This window comes from Myotis daubentonii, chromosome 12 (assembly GCF_963259705.1).
Source record: "Myotis daubentonii chromosome 12, mMyoDau2.1, whole genome shotgun sequence".
Lineage (NCBI taxonomy): Eukaryota > Metazoa > Chordata > Mammalia > Chiroptera > Vespertilionidae > Myotis > Myotis daubentonii.
In genome coordinates, this window is record NC_081851.1 from 52461140 (window position 1) to 52484313 (window position 23174).

The 23174-nt window shown below is 39.9% G+C and overlaps 1 protein-coding gene across 11 annotated transcripts in view; it reads left to right on the forward strand.

Moving 5' to 3' along the window:
- The window catches only part of NRXN1 (neurexin 1), a 1007877-nt gene that overhangs the window by 391301 nt on the left and 593402 nt on the right, over positions 1–23174 (forward strand). For all 11 annotated transcript variants that reach the window (XM_059659869.1, XM_059659870.1, XM_059659871.1 and 8 more), the window contains one exon: positions 799–960. In XM_059659869.1, the coding sequence (XP_059515852.1) occupies positions 799–960 (162 nt within the window). The remainder of the gene's footprint in view (positions 1–798; positions 961–23174) is intronic.

The following is a 23174-nucleotide window of genomic DNA, read 5'->3' on the forward strand; positions in this document are numbered from 1 at the left end:
ACGTTTTGCATCCAGCTGTGGTTAACACGGGATCAGACAAATGGTGGCTGGCCGGAGTGACCGCAGGCTCAGCCAGTCTCTAACCATTCATGACGCATGGCATGCACACTTGATTTGGGAATGTTGGAGATGCCACACCCACTCATCTTTACGTCATCACAAAGCAGTTTTTTGTTTGTTGGTTTGTTTTCCCTTTGGTTCCCCCCGTTTTCTTTCCTTCCCTCTCGGAACCGTACTGTCCCCCCTGCATGTGCGCATCGGGCGTGCCGCTTCCACGGGTTGTTTTGCCTTCCCTCCCCTTCGGCATGGGCGCAGGCACTTGCATGACAACCGCCGCTCAGTAGTGCCAAGAGTGACGTTGCTGGAAATAGCTTGTGCCTTTTATGTTCACAAGGTGCACGTTGTGATTAGTTAATAACGGACGACTAAACTTTACTAATATGTACACCAGCAAAACTAACCTAGGAAGCATTTTACTAACACCATTTTTGTGTCTGCTCAATAACTTTTGAGTTGCAGTAGGGATGATGCTGACACAGTAGTTCAATAATCAGTTAACTCTCTAACTAGCTTAGCTCTCTTAGGGCTAGTTGAATAGAATCCAAGATAAACCTCAAACAGACATGAAAATGGGTTCCGCTATAGGTCTAAAAACAAAAAAACAAAAACAAAAACAGAAAAAAAAATAAGAACAAAAAAAAATGAAAAAAATAAAACAAAACACAAACAGGCATATCCCAGGATTACAGTATCTAGGTCTGAGTATAGCGTGTCCTTTCCCTGTGCTTTGTTATCTAGGTGACAATCTCAGTGGATGGGATTCTTACCACAACGGGCTACACGCAAGAAGATTACACCATGCTGGGTTCTGATGACTTTTTCTATGTCGGAGGCAGTCCCAGCACAGCAGACCTCCCAGGGTCTCCAGTCAGTAACAACTTTATGGGCTGTCTCAAAGAGGTAAATATCACCGCCACCAGAATCACTTCCTAATTCATGACCTCATCATTTCAGATCTGGATTGCAAGCACGTTTGCTGAAGACCTGATGTTTGTGGAGTCCATTGACACAACCTTAAGTTCAGTATTCTACTGCTGTTTATGTAGGATCGGGGGAGGTGGGCAGCTCATAGGACATTATGAAGGAATTAAGTTCCTCTTCTGAAGTAGACTGTAATTCACAATTAAGATCTGCATGGGCAGCTGCATAATAGCTATAAAAGAAAGTCAAATGCAAAGAATACAGTGTCTGGAGTTCAGGTAACTGCTTTGCTCATTTTTACTTAAATGCGTTGGGCGTTATGTATACTGTGCAGTCATGTTTGAGCATTACTGGAAAAAAGTCAGGCTACAAGAGAGAGACTATAAGAAATGAGTCTATATGATGAGACAGTTTTGTTACGACATAGTCAATATGTTCTGAAGGAAGTAAAGCTGTTTCATTTGTGACCTGATGAGCTTATTTGATGTTTACTTGACCAACTCTCTCAGAATAAAAGATATCAGTCACTTCATCCTCATCCTTCTCTGTCATGAAGTGCTGTAACTTTTGATGGGATTGGCACTTGTTGGGGTATGAGCAGTGAAAGATCACAGAGTTCTTGAATTTCAATTTGTGTGAATATTTTCCCATAAGAGCTGCCTGTTTTTATTTAGCTTAACCCAGTTTCTTGTGGCTTCTGCAGCCAGAGGTTGCTCTTGCTTCATTGAGCTGAAGGTTGATGGTGTAGACCAAGCATGGCAAACTTACAGGCTAACATGGGCCAAATAAACGAGGCATGCAGCCCGTGGGCCAAGACATGCTTGGTATAGACCTCTCAAATGTAAAGTTCAATAACTGAATTTATTACGGGTTAGCTGTGGGTGTTGTTGATAAGCAGTGGCATACTTTGAATAATTTTAAAAGAAATATTCTAATCATATAAACTTGATTTGGGCAAGCATCAGTGAAAAACAGTCACTGCTGAGGTCATCCTCACTTGTTTTCCATTTATGTGAACTCACTGGGCGTGGCACTGCCAGCAAGTAGTGTATAGAAGAGCCCTAAGTGGGAATTAGAAATGCTATAGTTTTAACAAATGCAAGGAGATGTAATTCTGACAGGCTGGATCTAACCATACTTTGTGGTGGGAGGGATCGATTCTTTCCCAGGGAATAAATTCTGCTCTTTAAAAATATATAGTATGAGTCGGGATTCTGTTAATCTCTGTGGACATAATAAAATAATGATAATTATTATAATTATTATAATAATGTTATTGACATTTTTTGAGCTCTTATTTTGTTCCTGATACTATCCTAAGAGTTTTACAGGGATCTTCACAATATAGGTGGTAATTTTATTATCTGCATTTTCAGATAAGGAAACTGAGGTTCAGAGTAGGTAAGTTTCTTGAACAAGATCTCATGTAAGAAGTATTGAGGCCTAGGGCTTAATCAGGGAAGTAGGATATCAGAGTCTTTTGTGTTCTTAGCCCATAATATACAGCGTCCCAACAAAAATGTATGTTAGAGTTCTTGCTGTAGAAAAGTGTACAAACCCTTAAGTTTGCTACAAACTGAGAACTGTTTTTTAGAAATGTGCAGTAGACTGTGAGGAATGGGGTCTTAAATTGTGTGGCCCAGTTACACCCAGTGGAGTTCCAAAAGAGTGAAATGAGAGAGACATCTGGTAGACAAGGACGATACACAGAAGAGTAAGAACATGAAAGTCTTGAAGGATAATTGTGGTTTGGATAGGCAAAAGATAAATTATTTCTAGTTGGGAACATGGTAAGAAACATAATTTCAAAACATCCGATGTTTGAAACCCCCTCTGGTGATGGGAATTGGGGTTGGAGAAAGAAGCAAGCCACACCCACACTATTTCCTCACTTTCACTCACAGCAGGCCAGCCTACCATCAGCCCCTATGTCCTGCTTATCTATAGGAAGTTAGTCCCCACATGGACTGGAAAAAAGAAAGGGAATCCATGGAACTCTAGCTAAAGAGCCCTTTCAGGTATCCTGTAAGAACATGAGTATTTCTGCAGTCAACGCCTGAGTTTAGCTGAACCTCACTGTCTGTGGGCGGGGCAATTGTGTGTGTGTATGAAGCTACAGTGAATTGCCTTAAGCTAAAATTGCAGTTTCAGATTAATGTCTTTCATGTTTAAATGATAATGAGTAGTCCGCACACTTTAGAATTAATCTTTTTTCAATTGGTCTTTCAACCGCACACATAAAAAACACAACAGCAGAAAACAAGTCAGGTGGTCTCTCCAATGGCACTTAATTGGTAGCTACTGAATCCATGCAGTGAGGATTCACTCATACTATTGTCTTTTTATAGGTTTGGGATAGCTATCACTCCTCTTTAGTGATTGGGCACATCCCTCATCTCTCTTCCACAGCCTGGGGCATGTGTTTAGAGCAAGTGCTGCAGTCGTTTTGATGTGTAATCTCTTGCACTTTATTTCCTCCCAACACACTAGAGGGTGGAAGGATGCAGGCACAGTCAGCCTATAAATCAAAACAGACCTCACTCAAAGGGCTTTCAGATGGTTCATAGCTTCCACCCATGTCTGAATGACTATTTAGAATGCCCTGCTCTTCCTAACTCTGAAATGAAATTGTGACAAAGTGTCATAGATTTTGAGTTAAATCACCTTCTTTCATATAGCCGAGCTTTGTATTATTACTGAAAAGACAGGAACATGCCCATGTTCATTCTCACCACATCTCTCTTAACACTCAGCCCGTGGAAGCCTTCCTGAACTCTGTTGGGCTTTCTGCCCTGTATCACATTGCATGTATAAAACCTTAATGGTGGTTTCATTTATGGCTCATAACATTTTTTTTTTTCAATCTAGTACAAAATCCCTCTTAGGATGACCAATCCTGGGGGAGACACTCATAGCACCTGTCTGAAGTCAGAGAAGAAATTTTGGAGTGTTGAATAGAAAGGATCCTGTAAATCATTCTTCCAGTCCAACCTCCTTATTTTGGAAATAGGGAAACTGAGCTAGAGAAGTTGCAGACCCATCAAGAGCAATGAGGGGGTAACAGGATTAGAACAGAGAATCCTGTCAGATAAAATATAATATTTGAATGGCTGGCTCTCTTTCATTGTAAAGAGTGGCACTCCAGGTACAGACTTAACAATGTCTTACCACTATCATGTATTCACATCTTCACTCTTAAAAGATTAAAGTTAAAGAAGAAATCATTCTACATAGTGAAACAATTAGGGCTTTATATGTATGGCATTTGGTAATGCCTATTTGAAATAAGACTTGGTTTGCATGTAGAGCAACGAACCCTTATTAAGAATATTATTGGGGGGGGGTTTAAATTTCAAAATAAAGTAAAATTAGTTCAACAAAATCTAACCTGAACTTTATATATTATATTTTGTTCAAAATGAGAGGGGAATTTGAATGGCCACGAATTTATAATAGAGGATCAAAGCAGTTTTTTAAAACTTATATTTTTATTATAAGTACATGAAAAAAATCTTTGGAGAAATGTTTGAGCTACTGAAAATTACTTTCAAAGGATATAAATTCAAGAAAAAATGGGAAAATTTTAAATAATAAATTACCATTATATACAGCCCGCATCTATGAAATTTTTAGAGAATAATGCACCTTTAAAAATTATGCTATTTCAATCTGTTGTTTACAAAAGCAATACCAATGCTCTGGCAAGAAACATTTGTTTATATTTTAATTGCATTTTTATAACATTGAGTAAAAGCTATAATATATGTTCCTTAAGAATTATTCATCATTTTGAATTTAATTTTCCCAACAAGCAGTTTTAAGTGACTATTATACCACAAGAGGGAATTGGTTGACCCTGCAAAAAGATAAATGGCATCTAAGTGGGATGCTTGGAATCTACTTGAAGACATCTACAGACCTGTCCATTCAACTTAGACTACTTGGAATACCTTGTTCTATATAAAAGTATCAGAGATGATTTCTAAGATGCTCATTATAGAGATTTTTTAAAAATCCTCAGAGATGGAGGAACATTTCACTAATATGTATTTCTTTCTGAATATTTTGGCCATGAGGACTTGGTGCTGTTAGAAAATGACTTACAAGTAAGGGTCATGTTGCTCTCTCATTAATCTTGCCTTAGAATCTCTTGCTATATGCATTTCTTTGTGCCTCCAAAATGCTTTGAAGCATCTATTTCCCATTTGCAGAGTGAAGTTTAGTTAACACCAGAGGCCTGGTACAGGGATTCATGCACCCGTGGGATTCCTCAGCCTGGCCTGCACCCTCTCACAATCTGGGACCCCTGGGGGGATGTCAGAGAGCCGGTTTTGGCCTGATGGCTGCAGGCCAGGCCGAAGGACCCCACTGGTGCATGAAACCATGCACCTGGCCTCTAGTATGCATATAAGATCTTTGATTAATCTCTTCCCGCCCTTCCCCCTTCCCTCTGAGATTCATTAGTCTGTTCCATGTCTCCACGCATGTGCGTTGAGCATCTGCCCCCTGGTGATCAGTGTGCATCATAGCTACTGACCAGTCAGATGGTCGGGCAGTCGCTTAGGTTTTTATATATATGGATCATTTATTAGGAGGAAAAATAAAATTGAAGAGGCATGAAAGGATGGCACTCAATAAAACAACATAGAATTTTGTATTTGAAGTTTGCTTTTTAGCCATATATACCTGCTCTCATCCTTTGAGTGGAGACACTGCCTGTGTGAGGCAATTTAGAATCCTGTCACTAAATGTTGCTTGGGATGAGCCTAAGAAAGGATTCTAGAAAAAAAAAAAAAAAAGCAAGTGAAGTGCTAGGGAGAATTAAATCCCTACTGAAAATTTCATCAAACTAATTAGATCAGCTCAGCCTTTAATTACTCTGAGAAACTTTAAGCACTAAAAATTTGGAAGATGCTATGAGGTGGGTGAGGTTCAGAAAACATGCTTTTATGTAAGCATTTTCCCCGACTGTGAAAAAATAATTGCTCATTGTAAGCTATTAGTGTGGTCTCCTTTGCCTTATGCAGCGGTAACACTTTAATTCCCACAGCGTGCCAGTATTAGCACTGGGAAAGAGGTGCCATATTTACTTTGTGCAAGCACTCCTTAATCCCTGTTTTTCTTCTTTTGGACAAAAGAGAACTTTAGGAAATTGTGAAGGCTTCTCAATTTACCCCTTCTGTGGTGGAACTAGCTCCTCAAATGTGAGTCCTCAGGTGTCCTTCTGTTTGCTTATTTCCCTTGTTGCTCAAACAGGAGTAGAATCCTGTAATTTACATGTAAGAACAAAAATCCAGTGCAGAATTTGCATATTACGTTACTTTTCCTGGAACTTTGGGAGGAAAGGAGATGTTCACTGGTGTCTATAAATCATGAAGCATGGGGGGAAGGAGAACTTTTTTAGTTGGGGGGACCTCTTGACATAGGCTCCAAGGTCAAGACTAAGCACATTTCTCCCCAGCTTTTCATTTCCTCCAGGCTCTTCCTTCTTGGGGTTCCTGATACCTAGTGATACTTTCCCCCTTTCTTCTTGTTTTGTTGCCATGGTTTATATGTTGGTAGGTAGCATGTTACAGTTTATTTACATTGATCTTTCCATAGGCTTCATTCACTCTTAGGGAAAGAGCATTGCTTTATGCATTCCCAGCTCACTTCTTCCTAGACATTTCATACAGGCCCACATATTTTTGCTCACCATTTTGTTATATAACTAGGGATAATATTATCGTAATTATGTTTGGTAAAATATCTCACTTGAACTGTTTTAAGATAGTTTTTGTTAATGGCCCACGAAATGAATGGATTGCAAACCAAACCAACAAAACCATAAGGGAATTCCCCTAATACAGGGACTCATGCAATGGCTCTGGGCTGCCTTCCTAGAGGCAGGGCCTTGGCTTAGTAAGTCATAATATAAGAGAGCCTGGTTTAGCCCAGCTGGACTGGAGAGGAGAGAAATTGGCCTATAGTGTTTTAAGCAGTTCACAATAAATAAATTTTCTCCATCTGATTTAAAACACAGAAGATGGCAGTTTGCTTTTAAAACTAACCAGAAAGCAAACTGGAGTTTGTGGGCATGTCAAAGAATTTGACAAATTCTTAGGTGCCACTAACCTGATTAATTATAGGTCCTGCCTGCCTCCTTTTGGATCTTGAACGTACTGAAATGCGTTTCCAGTCTCCTGCTGTAATAAAGTGCCAGCACCAAAATGCAAGCTGAGCTCAATTACCTTTGCCTTCTTTCCTTTGCAGGACAGCAGACCACAGCTATTGTAAAGTCTGAAAGCCTCCTTTCATTTTAAGGGTGTCTCCCCAAGAACCTGCGAAATAATAATAATAATAATAATAATATCCTCATGTGTAACTGAGGACCCTGAGATCTCAGCAGAGCACCTGCCTCTCTCTGAGTGATGGGATTGGACTGTCACCTTGGTTTTCTGTCTGAGTGGAGTAGTCCTGCTAGTTGAGCGCAGATCATCCAAATAAACTCCAGTAACATAAACTCTATGATACTAATTGTGCCTATGGTCACACCAGGCACCACACAAAGGGATGGTAAAAGTCAGAGCTATTGCTGAAAGAGTAAGGGAGTTGGTATATTCCAGAGTAGCAATAATAATATATTAAGTATTTTCTATTTCTCGTAATATCTACAACATCCAGTGTGTTACCTAATAAGCATGTGCGTAAGGTCATCAGCAACACAGAAAAATTAACAATTTACTTGAAAAAATAGATTAATGGAACTGTGTGAAATAATTTGACATCTGGCATTTCAAACATAGCAGCAAGGGAGTCAGAGAAGAAAAAAATTTTTTTTTGCATGTTGACTTGTAGCATTTTAGTTTTATTAATACTTTACATAGACGGTACACTATAGCTTTTCCAGTGCTTTGTATACTCAAAGGTAACACTCCAAGTGCGGTAATAGTTATACATTACTACTATCCCTATTTAACACATGAGGATGTGGAGATAGGAGGTAATGGACTAACTAGGTAACTGACCTAAGGGCAAATAATTACTAAGTAACAGAGCCAATATCTGAACCTGAGTAACTTGACCTTCAACTGATAACTGAAAACTAATAATTCTTGCCTTTAACTGCCACTCTATTTTGATTTTTCTACTCATAGTGTAATCTCATTTCTTTTTCCTTATTCTCAATATTTTCATAAAGGTAAAGTTATATTAAATGGACTTTATAGGAACCTATGAGGGGAAAGAAATAACAAAAATGCAGCCTAGGTTGCTAGGTTGTTGGAGAAGAGAAGGCCTAATCGGGGGCAGGGGGCGACGGGGGTGGAGGGCGGTTGAGAAAAAAGGAGGAGGAGCTATTTCTATTAGCAGAAGCTATTAGGTGCCCAGTTATACATGAGCTTCCTGAGGTATTTTTTTTCCTTCTAGTGTTCTAGCTAGTACCAAGACGTGACCTCTATAGTTCCGTTCTCCACTCTAGTAGTCCACACACCCTGCTTTTTTAAGTGCATAAATAAGATGGTGATGCTTGTCATAAAAGCCTGTATGCCGTCGCCAACCACACGAACAGGATGCACACAAAACACACTGGGAAGAAGCACTTTCCAGGTTTCTGTAGTGTGAGCTTCATACACTGCTAAGAGTAAATATGCTTCTGTGAATTGTAGCCTTAGGGACAAGGGAAATAAGAAATTGGGGCAGAAACTAGGCATTTTGCCATACACACTTCTCTTGGAGATTGGGTTCAGGGAGTCCCATCTGCTCAGGTCCCCCAGGAGGTGGAACTCAGCTCTGTAGTCCACAGAGCATCTGGCGAATCCTTGTCTGGAATTCAGCTCTTTGAACATAGCAACCTCCCTTCCAGGGGACCCACAGATTTTTATTTCCCATCAAGTTCAACAGATGCCTCATTGCCTGGAACTATAACAGCAGTTGCCATAATGCATTGTCGTGCTGTCAGATATCGAACTAGCCTAGCATGTTTTGGTAGGGGGTTCAATGGCATTTTAATTTTGAGGACTTGATACACTGTATAGTAAATGACATTTTCTAGCCCAGCAGAGAGCAGTAATGAATAATGTCTAAACCTGAACATTTCCTCTTAATTTCAGTACTCACTAGAGTATCTTGTTTTAATGCCTCCTTTTGCTTTTGCATTAAGCCTTGCATGTACACATTCAATAAACCAACATTAATCTGTACCTATGATGTGCTGGGCTCTGTACTAAATACTGGGGACACATACATAAGAAAGAGAATGCACATAAGAATCTGGAAGGATTGCCCGACAGAGAAACAGAAAATTAAAAGACAAGGTCCTGAAGTAAGATATAAAAAAATTGCTCTAGAAACACAGCAGAAGTAAAATAATTCTACCCGAGAAAATTAGTAACACTTCCAAAGGTGAAAAGGTAATCTGAGTTATCCTCTCTGTCTCTCTTTGCTCAGCTCTTTAATGGGCATGATATTATATGGGAACACAGCACAATGAATTAGTTCCACTCATAATGGGGAAAGAATAGGAAAGACGAATGGCATGAAGGATTAGGACACACGTTACAAAGAATGAAAGTAAAAAATCTCCATATAAATACAGCTTGTACTTAACCAAGTTTGAGCCATATTTAAAAATCTGAACTCCATCCAAAACAAAGTAAATATTTTGAATTTCATCTTAATTTCTATTATGAGATGATATATTCTTGTCTTTAGTTCTTTGGATCAAGTGCTATGTTTGGAGAAAATTATTCCTGTGCATGGTAATTGGTCTTTTTTCAGGAGAATCATCACTATTAAAACACATTTAAAACAAATTAATTACTTTAAAATGAAAATAATACTGTTGTCATTCAAAAGCATGTGATTTAAATAATAGGAAATGAGATTTTTATCATTGTTGAGTAAATATTCTGTGCACAGAGAAATTGGTGACTCTGAGTGTTTAGTTTAGTTCTAAGTGTGTTACATGTCTATGTCCTATGTACCAGCCTCTGTGCAAAGTGCCAGGATATAAGATAATTAGGTTAACATAGGTCATCTAATCAAGGTCATGATAAGTGAATTGTCCTTCAAATATATATAAGCATATATATTTTTTTCTTAGCCTAAGTTTCTAAATATGAATGAAATGGGAGTGATAGTAACTACTTATTGATTGATATTACATTAAATTGGATAAAATAAATGACTTTGGAATCACAGACCACCATTCAAATCCTGGCTTTCTAGTCTTGGTAGTTATTTAATATTTCTATGCTTTAATTTTCATCCCTGTAAAGGATTAAGTCAAAATATGTAATCAGTATAGTACCTGATATATTGTAATATTTTAATATGGCGACTTAAGCTACAATTATAATGCACATAGGGTTTGCTTCATGGGCAGACCCTACAACGGACCCTACAAAGCCTGATGATTGTCTTGATTGCAGATGAGTTTGAGACATTGCGCACATTATATTATTTAAAAGTTATTTTATTTAACTTTTCTAAGATTTTTGTGAGGAAAGTTGGTTAACTTGGGGATCACAAATTATTTGTAACATAATCAAACCCATATCACTAATGCGTAAAGAACGCAGAAGAATCCTCTGGGAACTCTAAGCGCAGTGTGCTTTCCTTGTTCATTCTCCTAAATTATAGTATCCACTTGCCAATGCATCAAAAATTTGTAAAGATGATTGAAAAACATGAAACTTTTAGAAAAGCATGGGTATCTTTTAAGGAACCATATTCAGAACAGTCACTCAATTTTTATAGTTCAAATACAAGTAATTTTTTGCTGTTTAAGGATGTTATTATCATCTGATTCTGATTAACATTACTTTTCAAAAACAATGGCTGCATTCCCTGCCTGTATTCACCACATGTTGGACCAAGTAGAGTTTTCATATGTGAGGCTTAACTGTTTGTTTGAAAGAGTAAATTCACTTTATTCATTAACATTTTCTTACCTAAGGTCCCTAGGCTAAAGGCGTGGTAACCAATGATTGAGATCAATCCTTCCTTAGCGTTACTGCTACTTATTACTTACTAACTAGTGACCTGGTGCACAGATTTGTGCACATTGAAAGGAAATTAATTAGAAGGTGGCCAGCGGGGCAGGACTGGGTGAGACAGGCTGGACATGCCCTGGAGCCAACCTCCCTTGGTCCCTCCTCCATGTCTGCAGAGTGAGTGGCGTCCCTCTGGGCAGGTGGGGTCCCTTGGCTTGGTCTGTGAGGATCAGTGCAAAACCAGCTCTCTGACATCCCCCGAGGGGTCCCGGAGTGCCAGAGGGCACTCTGCAAAGTTTCTGTCATACAGGGTGTGGAACACAAACGCAAGTGTGTAGTAAACCAGATTTGGGTCCGACAGTGCCCCAGCAACAACATAACCCATGGTTAAAGGTGGAATCGTGTGGCCCCGTGAGGAATCCGGCTCCCTCCTCTCTGGTTTTGGGGTGCATCACCCAAGAACCACCGCTGCCAACTCACTGCAGCTTGGCAGCTCCTGCATTGAGTGTCTGCCCTCTGGTGGTCAGTGTGTGTCATAGCAACTTGTTAGATGGTTGGACACTTAGCATATTAGCCTTTTATATATATAGATTATTTGCTTTATTTTGTGTTAGCCAACACAATTTTTAAGGTTACTTAGAATTTATATTAGAAGAATTTCTAATCAGTGGCATGAAACTGCAAGTTGTAGGTTTTAGGTAGTTTAAAAGGAAAGAGAGCCCATCAACAACTTGAGCCCACTTAGGGATTTACTAATCAAGGTGTGGCCTGCAAACCAGTAGCATCAACATTTTCTGGGTGCTTGTTAGATCCAAAGACCCAAGCCCCTCCCTAGGTCTACTAACTCTCACAATACAGTAGGTCCTTGGGTTACGTTGGAGATTCATTCCTACGGCAAGTGATTTTCACTGTAAGTGGGAATCCACCTACATAAGCACCTACCTCACTCACGTGGTAGTGAGCACATACATAGCAGTAATGAAGTGAAACCAGAAAAAAAAATTTAAAAGAAATCTAACAAGTCCTGACCTTTACTCGTGGCAAATAATAAAAAGCATAAAGCACATGTGTACATACGTCAAAATGACGGAACTTTATTTTTTATAAATAAGTGGGAGATGGCGACATAACCACAAAACGACATATGTGGAGTCCGACATAACCCAAGGACTGCCTGTATACGTTTTAATAAGATCCCCTGGTGATTTCATATGCAAATTAAATTGGAAAATCACTGAGCTACAGCACCTCAACCCCATTTATTGACATCATTGACTATAAGATGCACAATTACGTTATGAATCACTAAACATTGCCAATTAACTTAGGCTGGAATGGACCTCAGTTGCAACTCAGATCTAGATTTTAGAAATACTAAAATATAAAACAACGTGCAACTTCATAGCTCAGTAGTGACTCTGAGGCTTACAAAAGAACCTCAGCATCTAAAATCTCCAAAGACCCTTGCCTGGCTTGCCGGACAGAATGACTCGGTTGAGCATTGTCCTGTACAGCAAAAGGTTGCTGGCTCAATTCCTGGTGAGGGCACATATCTGGGTTGTGGGTTCAATCCCTGGTTGGGGCATGTGTGGAAGGTGACTGATCAATATTTCTCTCTCACATTGATAGTTCTCTCTCTCTCCCCCTTCCTCTCTCTCCAAGCTCAATAAAAATGTAAAAAAAAGTTCCAAAGACCCACTGAAACTCTCCCAGGCTCAGTTTCCTCTGCCGCTGGATGGGCTCATCCTTCTGTCCAGAGATGAGCATCAGGATCTTCTGGACTGAGTGAGGGCAGATTAACCACCAGGACAGGATCCAGGCACGGCCAGTCCCCTAAACATCCACATCTAGGGCAGCTACAGTCTTGGGGTGACATGTACTTATTATCCAAGCCGTAAGCATTCGCTTCTGATGTATTTGAAACTGAGCCCAGGACCATTAAAGTAAAATGCCTGTGTGTTTTAATAACAATTTTAAAATAGGTCTCTTAACCTTTATTTGATTTTTAGAGTAGTGCTTTCATAGCACAATTCTTTCCCTTGCCAAAATGCTGAAACTCACTATGTGAAGGTTTCTTAGGCTTAATTATCATTTCTGCATGGTCGTATTCTTATGCTGAATTCCATATATACTCTCTTTTTTTTTTTTTTAGGCCATGGTTTATATGGGATTATTTTACTGATAACTTACTTCTATGTATTTATTTTAATTTTAATAACTTTGTAATATGAGGGGTTATGCCCTGAAGGAAGTAAACTCTTCCTTGGGTATAAATTAGACAGTTGGGGAATTGAGGCATTAAGAAACCATTAGGGGAAGTGCATGCTTTTGCTACATGAATTTTAATAAAGCGCCCCCTAGAGGCAGCTAAGAAGAATGGCACCTCTCTAAACTGAAGCGCACTCAGACTGAAGTTTTCTTGGTGAGTAAAGGAGCGAAGAAATGTCTTTAACTGACATAAATAAAACCATGAATCCCAGGAAAAGTGTGAAGTGTGCACTATGTGATGTTTATAAAAAGATAACTGTTTGAGGCAAGGTGGCTGCAGACTGCAATAGGCTGTATCCTAGAACCCCTCACAATCTCTTTAGGACACCAACATTTTAATGGAATTTTTATATATTCCCCACTATCTTCCTCTAAACTCAAGTTGTAATTAGAAGCAATTCTTGAAAATATATTCAAACTAAATTTCTTTGTCTTTATTACATTAGAATAACACTGAAAATGACACCACTTACCTCCATACTCCCACCCCAAGAAATGCAAGCTTTTTTTCACTTTATTCTACTTTACTGGCACTTTTAATAAGCTCTTTCATTTCACCTTTGAAATACACATAACACCGAAAGTAATTACATTTGAAGTGAGGCACCCAGAAGTGTGGTTTAAATTATAGGAAAGATTTATCGCATTCACATTAGTTTTTCTTTAAGTAGCACTTAGGATCCTTGAGTAACAACATTTCTAAATTTGTTCATTTATTCACTAAGTCCTCACTGAGTGACAACTGTGTCTCAAGCACTAAGTGGATGCTGGATTCACTAATATGGATGCGTTGCATTGCCTTGACCAGATTCTGAAAACAAAAATCATAGAAATGAATTCAAATGTTTTAATTAAACAACAACAAAATGTATTCCATGGCCACCGTGAATTGGGCCTGTACTGAATGCTGAGTGAGGACAGAAAAGGAATAGGAAAAAGTGCAGGGGAAACAAACATGTAAGCAATCAGTCTCCACATTCTGCTTTCCCACCTCACTTTGAACTTATCTCTGTCAGAGCACTCATTGCTTCTATAATGAAAGTGTACTAGCGTTTGATGAACAGGACTTTCTCAAGAAGAGTAAACCCTAATGCCCTAAGACATCTGTATGTGACAGTGCTAGTTGCGTATCATCCTTGGGAAACTGAGAAAATACTTACTCCAATACGTTCCTGTGCTCTGTGGTTCAGATGGGGATGCTGGCTAAAGCTGGATTATGATTCTCTTGAGAGCAGGGACTGTGATTTGTATTTCTTTAGTGCTAGAACCTGGGACTTAGTTGGTCCCAGGTTCTAGCACTGAGTTGCTCTATAACTCTTGAAAAGATTCATTATAATTACAATCAAGTGAGATAAGTTCTATAATAGCAATTATGTGCCACATTATAAGGCAAACCAGTGTATGGAGATCAGTCAAAAATATCCAAAAAGGCTTTCCTGGGGAGGTATACTTGAGCTTGGGGAGGTATACTTGAGAAAAGCAGCATGTCTCCAAAAGAACAAGGGTGTGAAATACAAAGTTGAGACAGAGGAAAAGTAGGAGGAAGGGCTTGATTGTTAAAGAATGCTCAAGTGTGTTTGGGAGACATCTGGGGCCAGTCAGATGCTTTGGGGAGAGGTGAACAATGATGCGGAATCAAAAATTGGAGGAAATGCCGAAACCGGTTTGGCTCAGTGGATAGAGCGTCAGCCTGCGGACTGAAGGGTCCCAGGTTCGATTCCGGTCAAGGGCATGTACCTGGGTTGCGGGCATATCCCCAGTGGGAGATGTGCAGGAGGCAGCTGATCGATGTTTCTCTCTCATCGATGTTTCTAACTCTCTATCTCTCTCCCTTCCTCTCTGTAAAAAATCAATAAAATATATTTTTAAAAAAAAATTGGAGGAAATGATGTTGAATATGGACGAAATGATGACAGGATATGACTGCAGCCATGCTTAGAAGCTTTATGTATAAGAATTACCTAAGAGTTTATTAATCTGCAGATTCCTGTCCCCACAGTTTCTGGTTTAGCAGTGGACCTGCATTGTTGTTGTTTTTCATCCTCATCCAAGGTTATGTTTCTATCGATATTTCTTTTTAAGAGAGAGAGAGGAAGGAAGACACACACAGAGAAACAGAAATGTGAAAAAGAAACATCCATCGTTGCGTCCAGTCTGCCCTGTGACCAAGGATTGAACCTGCAGCTTAGGTGTGTGCCCTGACTGGGAATTGAACCCACAACCCTCTGGTGTAAGGAAGGTGCTCCAGCCTACTGAGCCACTCACCCAGGGCCGGACCTGCATTTTAAACAAACATTTGAGGTAATATAGATACAAATGACGCAAAGACTTCAACAGAGGCTGCTATTGGTTGAAGGGTGCCATGCACTTCTAGAATGGTCTGTGATTAGGGACATGATTTACTAGGAATAAAGGATCAAGTCAGCCTAAACCTCCAGGTCAAAAAAACCTAAACAGATCAGGGAGAGATGTTAAGGGCAGAGGAAGAATGGAGGATACTGAACAGCCTAGAGCAGTGATGGCAAACCTTTTGAGCTTGGCATGTCAGCATTTTGAAAAACCCTAACTTAACTCTGGTGCCGTGTCACATATAGAAATTTTTGATATTTGCAACCATAGTAAAACAAAGATTTATATTTTTGATATTTATTTTATATATTTAAATGCCATTTAACAATGAAAAATCAACAACAAAAAATGAGTTCACGTGTCACCTCTGACACGCGTGTCATAGGTTCGCCATCACTGGTCTAGAGATACTTCAAAGAGGGATTCCAGATGACTTGGTGAATTTTGAAAGAATAAAAAATAACAACACAAGAAAAATGTACATATTTCTATGCAAGCAAAGCAGTCAAATCAGTTGTTAGTCTTCAAATTATAGTTAAAAGGAATAGGGACCAAAAGTGGCGGGAAGCACAAAGGAAGTGAGGAAAGCGAATTTCTGAAATGCAGTGTTGATCATTTGGACTGCAGGATTCTGAAAGTTGACCAGAAAGAACACTTGAGTGTAACCCAATGAATTTTACTTAACAGCTATGAGCTCCAAGTTTCTCATCTGTCAAGTGAAGGGATTAAGCTTTGTATACCTTAAAGTCTCTTCCTATAATAAGATTTAAGTTCTGAGTTAATACCCTTACTGTGGCAGTGGTTGCAAACACAGATAAATAGTTTTTATAGAAAGCTATCCTAAAGACCTTTTGCAAAAGTCACCCAGCCAAAGAGGTTCTAGCATATCACTCTACGTGACCTTAATTATCCTCAAAAGATAAGAATTTTCCAGAGCCACCACCACCTTCCTGATAAAAAACAAAACAAAACAATAAACAAAATTCTCCTACAATCTAAGACAAAATGTGTGTTGAAAGAGATTCCCACCTGCCTGCTGAGTGCCTTTTTCTTCTCCTCCTTTCCCCTCTTAAGGAAAGTTGGGGAAAGCATCTGGAGTCAGATTATCAAGAAGCAGCACAGATGTTAGAGTCTTTCTTTGTCCAGGCCCTTGAAGCCTTTCTGAGGCAACCACCTGGTTTGATGCAGGGAGCCCAGCATTCTCATTAAGTTTGACAGGTTTCTATCAAACAAGCTTCATTGCTTTAAACCTGTATCTGGTCCCACAGTCTAGTTATAGGGCAGAAGATCAAAACACTGGTGTGTTTTTTAAAATTCAAAGAACTGGATATGCTTCTACTGCCATACCCTTCCCTGCATTCTAGCGAGATAGATGGATGAGCTCTGCATGTAATTCCCTTGCAGTCCATTTTTGAGTAACGATTTGGGCCTGGCCAGCTTGGCTCAGTGGTTGAGTCAACCTATGAACCAGGAGGTCACGATTCGATTCCCAGTCAGGGCACATGCCCAGGTTGTGTGCTTGATCCACAGTGTGGGGCATGCAGGGGGCAGCCCACTGATGATTCTCTCTCATCATTGATGTTTCTATCTCTCTCCCTCTCCCTTCCTCTCTGAAGCCAATAAAAATAAAACTTAAAGAATAATAACTTAAGGAAAGTATTTGACTGGATTCTTGGCATAGGTCTGGGAGATATCAGAGGCCACGTATTTCTTTTGATTCATGAAGGAAACATTCTCATACCAATCTCTTCTTCCTGGCTTTAGGGCTGGACTCCATTAAAGAACAGAAATCAAAAAGCCATCGCTGCTGTTGATCTTAGGATCACACTTGCCACACAGAGTGTACGTGTGGGAGGAGCTGAGAGCAGTGAAAGAGATGGATGAGATTCAGTATGTGCTTCCTCTTACTCTGGGTCATTATAGTCTGTTTCCTTCTTTGCCAGATTCCAAGGTGTCTTTTATTCTGTTAAAAAATAGAAAATATGTCCTTGGGTGAGGATTGCCTCATCATCAGTAGAGCTGGGAAGAGAAATATGTCTTATGATTCTTTTTTTGTTTTGTTTTGTTAATCCTCACCGGAGGGTATTTTTCCATTGATTTATTTGTTTGTTTTAGAGAGAATGGAAGGAAGAGGGAGAGACAGAGAGAGACACATCAATTGGTTGCCTCTCACCCTGCTCCTACTGGGGGCCAGGGATCAAGCCTACAACCAAGGTACATGCCCTTGACTGGAATCAAACCCGGGACCCTTCAGTCCAAGGGCCATGCTCTAGCCATTGAGCCAAACTGGCTAGGGTAGATCCTTGCTCCAGAGTTATTGCAATATAACTCCCTTCATTAGTTCCCATATTGTTAGTGACTCTTCCCTAGCTCCTTGGAACCAGTGAACAATGCAGATATCAAAGATGCCATGTCATAGTTCTGTTTGATAAAACCTGGTTTGTGTTTGACTAACAAATGTGATTGAATTGCCTCAGAGTAAAGAAGGAGCTAAGCCCATCTTATTCAACAGCACATTTCCGTGGTATTTAAATACACTCAAATCTATAATGTGCATGGCAGACATGTCAAACACTGACTAAATTCAAGTGGTTTTTAAATCCTCTAGGTCAGCACTCTACAAACTTAACGTAAGTCCAGTTAAAACAGGTATTAGTGCACAGTAAAATTATCATGAGCATTTTGAAAATTATGGGATTAATTTCAAATTTCTGATGCTTCTCACCACTCTTTCCAAGATGAATATTTTGGACCTTCTTGAACATATGACTTTCTTAGAATTATATTGCAGAAGTCAAGGTCATAATTTCTGAGAGTTAATTTCATAATCATTTGAATTGACACAAGCCTTTGACATACTTCATTTGACAACATTCATGAGAGTTTGTGTTGTTCTAGTAGCATCCTAAAAACTTTCTCTATCATGCATGTCAAACCGAATACCATACTATTTGAAGGACAGATCTAAGAGTTAAATTTTCAAATGCCTAAGCTTATCGTATCTTTGTAGCACTTTGATTTAATTTACTTATAACTTCTTTCTTAGGTTGTCATGTTATTCCATGGCATAAAATATTAACATTAGAAGAAAATATAGTAGTCATAAAATAGTGGATAGGAAAGAAAAACACCCCTCTATTTGCCAAAGTAAGGAAACTGAGGCACAGCAAGTGACCTCCCCCTTGTGGTTTTTTCTGCAAAGATTTCTCTAAATAAGTTGAGTATTCTTGATGCATTCAATGAAGTCTTCAGTTTTAACAGAATGATAATCATGTTGGTAAAAGCATCCATAACAGTACCGAATATTTCCTCTAGTTTTTCATTCACAGATAAACTTAGAATGTAAAAAGCATTTTTCCATTGCCAGTTTTTTAATATCAGAATCTTTTGTGTCATTTTTCTCTTTTCTTATTCTTATCAGAACTTTAATGAACACATGATTCTACAAGCATCTCTCAAATTAATGTTGATTTTCTTGTCTGTCATTATCCAAAAAAAAGCTTATTCAGTGGTGATGGAGAAAGGTCACACTGTCATTATTCCTCTAGACCCGTGGTCGGCAAACTGCGGCTCGCGAGCCACATGCAGCTGTTTGGCCCCTTGAGTGTAGCTCTTACACAAAATAGCACGTGTGGGCGTGCACATACAGTGCGACTGAAACTTCGTGGCCCATGTGCAGAAGTCGGTATTTTGTGGAAGAGCCGGTATTTTGTGGAAGAGCCACATTCAAGGGGCCAAAGAGCTGCATGTGGTTCACGAGCCACGGTTTGCAGAACCGCAGTTTGCCGACCACTGCTCTAGACATTTTACTTCTAAGTAATGTTGTGAGCTTTTGTAGGACCCATAAAATGCACTTTTCACATTTAGTGCTATTCCTTAGCATAGAAAGCAAGTCTTAGTATTTCTACTTAGAAGTTCCTACTCCCCCAATTTTGGGTCTCCAATAATAGCCAAATCCTGCAGGTTATACTGTATCTATTACTCAAAGAATGTAACTACGATTAAGCAATAGAACTCTAGTTAAGCAATTACATTATGTGTGTTCTTACCATTTTCAGAAGACAATAAATAGTTCAGGTGTTTTTTTTGTTTTTGTGGGTTTTTTAAAATATATTTTTTTATTGATTTCACAGAGGAAAGGAAAGGGAAGGGAGAGAGATACAGAAACATCAATGATGAGAGAGGATCATTGATTGGCTGCCTCCTGCATGCCTCACATTGAGGATCAAGTCTTTAATCCAGGTATGTGCCCTGATTAGGAATTGAACTGTGACCTCCTGGTTCATAGGTTGATGCTCAACCACTGAGCCACGCAGACCAGGCTTATGTTTTTTTTAAGCTTTCAGCAACATTCTGCATTTGAAAAATTCTTCCTTCCCTAACCAGTTTGGCTCAGTGGATAGAGCATCGGCCTGCGGACTGAAAGGTCCCAGGCTCGATTCTGGTCAAAGGCATATACCTTGGTTGTAGGCACATCCCCAGTAGGAGGTGTGCAGGAGGCAGCTGATCAATATTTCTCTCTTATCTATATTTCTAACTCTCTATCCCTCTCCCTTCCTCTCTGTAAAAAATCAATAAAATATATTTTAAAAAAAACATCTCTTTCTACTTTTGAAGTCAGGCTCATCTCTTCTAAATTATTATTTTTGTTTCTCATTTAGTCTAAAACAGTCTAGGTAATTTGCAATATTAATTTCTTATATAAGCAACCAGTCTGCTTCCCTCCGTTTGGTTTTGTATTCCCCATTTTCTGCTGTTTCTCTGCTTTCCTTAGGTTAGTTTTCCAGTTATTTAGTTGACTGACATCTACCCCACAGACTGACAAAACAATTATTCACCCTGTTTAAAATGCATTGCTACCATCCACAACTGGAATCATAATGCATTTCCTAGCTTCTTATAGAAAACATCAGAACATTTCTGATGATTTCCTTTTCATCAATTGCAACTGCTTCAACCTCAATTAGCAGGACAAATTTTCTAATCATGCATTCTCTGTTCTGGTGAAGGAATTATTACTTGGTTTTAGGGATGTTGACTCATACAACTTTCAATGAAGCATGTTTGCTCTGAATTATTTCTTTCTTATTTCTCCTTGTCTTAAAATTCCTCTTTCGTGCAACACCCCTGGAGTCTTTGGAAAAGCATTGACAAGTATATTTTCTTTACTACGTCATATTTTCATGTCAAGAACACTTATTGAGTTTAGTGCACTTAGCATTGTGGGAGATATTCACAAACTTCCCCCTGAGTTAGATTACCATAAAACTGGGAGATCAGACTTCCAAAGGTAAGCCATTTTCTAAAGGCTCCTTTTATTTGGAGCCGTGTGGTTTATCAATTTTTGTAAGGTCTGAATCCTACTTCTTAGTGAGCTTCCAGACTAAGAGTGGGGTGGTTTATCATCTGGAGTAATTCTACCTAGGTTTGATTTTAGTGAGACCTTGGACAATTAAGTCACACTCTTTGTTCTTCTGTTTCCTCATCATCTCACCTGTAAAGTAGAAATATACAAGTACCTATCTCATCAGGTATTTTTGAGATAGTTCATGTACCTTTAAAGGAAATAGGAGAGTTGGGAATTCCAGCTGACAAGCAAGTATATGGCTGGCACAAACGCATTCGTGGTTATTATCGTGTGTGTGTGTGTGTGTGTGTGTGTGTGTGTGTGTGTGTGTGTGTTCCAAGGAGATGGCTAGGAAAGCTAAATAATTTCCCTAAGTCTTCATCCTGTCAATAGATTAGATAAAGATTCAAACAAATTCAGTATGATTTTAAAATATTTCAGGACGGTGACAGGGAGAGTATTGGATAAAGACGGTAAAAATGAATTTTGTTTTACATCATCCATTTATTTGTTCAACAAACTCACATGGAGGAGGTATTGAAGCTTTGGAAATGGACATGCCCATCTGGGAAGGTGATGAGGAGAGAGAGGAGAATGGACCCACCAGAACCTTGAGAAGGTTCCACATTAGGAAATACAAGCAGGGAGAAAAGACAGGGAAGAGAAAAGGTCAGAGGGAGGGAATGTATCCCAGTGTCTGTGGCAGTAGCTTAATGACAGTTAAGACCACGGGGCATGCGGGGGGAGGGAGGGGAGTGAGGGGGTTGGAGTCAGTTTGAGAGGGCCTTATGGCTGGGGAGGAAGAGGTATGTCCTTGCAAGTTGATTCCCAGGCTGCTGCAGCAGATCAAAAAGATCATGGACCTGCTGACATTTCAACCAAAAGTGAAGGGCTTGTGCTATGGCCAGAGGGCTATTCTCTTCCCAGGTAGCCAGGACAGCGACCTGGATCCATCCTAGGATCGCCCGTGGTCCTCCCAAGGCAGCCCCCTCCATATGACTCTGCTCATTAAAATCCATGTCCCAGGATATTCCCCACAGGCCTCGCAAAGACCCAAGGAACAGCCCAACAGGCTTTTTCCTCCAGACAGACTAGGGAAATCCCTACTGCGCTGTCCTGTGTTGGGCAGGGCCCCTGAAGTCTGCCAAGCCAGATGGGCAGATGGGTCCCTCCTCCCAGGGAGAACCAGGGAAGCTCACCATCTGTTCTGCCGGACACAAAGCTTTTGCTTCACGGTTTGGACCTCACCAAGCCCTTTTTTCTAGTAGTTGTGGTGAAATTGTTTCAAACGCCACAGTATCCCAGGCACAATGGGAGGGAGGAGAGAGCTAAGGATCTCGAATTAGACATGTGCTCATTCCAGTCCTGAGTCCAGCATTACTGATAAGTTGCACAACCTCTTTGGATGTGAGTGAGTGTTCTGAGTAACGGGAGAGGTCAACAAGAGGTTATTTTGATAATTTTAAATGCTGTACATCAACATAGAAGCACATAGAGGACGCACCAAGAAGCAGTAGCATTTTTTGGGATAATGGCATATATCATGCATGTCAGTAACTACTATTATGAATGACAAGGATGACTGAGTAAAGGTGATGGCAAAGCTCTGAGTAAAGGTGATGGAGGCAACTTCGAAAGAACAATTGTCATAAGGACTTGCCAGGGTCCAGCCCCAGCAGGTCCAGGGGTCCCCAAAGGTGTGGACGGAGTCGGCGAAGAAGGAATGACACAGAGGCAGCGTTCAGGTGATCATCATAGCCGGGTTCTCTTGTCAGGGTCTCCAGCCAAGTTCTGGTCTGGATCTCCAGAGAGGTTCTGCTTAGGATCTCCAGCCAGGTTCAGTCACCAGGTTCTAGTCAGGTTCTCTTGCCAATTTCTATAGTCAGGTTCAGTCCAGGATCTTTTGCCATGTTCTCTCCAGCGAAGTTCTTCTGTCTCCAGGCTCCGTGTAGGTTCTGTCTTCTGAGTTCTGTCTCTTGCTGTCTTGTTGCATCTGTATTTATACCAGTTGATTCCAATCCTATCAATCTCTATTCCAAAGTTTAGGGCGTTTCTTATCTCCATTCCAGGGAGTAAAGATTATGTAGCTTAAGCATGATTGTTCGTAGTTAAAATGATTAATTACCCACCTGGCACTTAGTTAAGAGGTTTTATTCCCTCCCTAACTTCAGGGGAAAATCCCTACCTGGGGATTCAACCTTTCTCGGAGAGGTGACCTTGGTTAAAACACAGCGCCAAGAAGGTGAGCAAACATA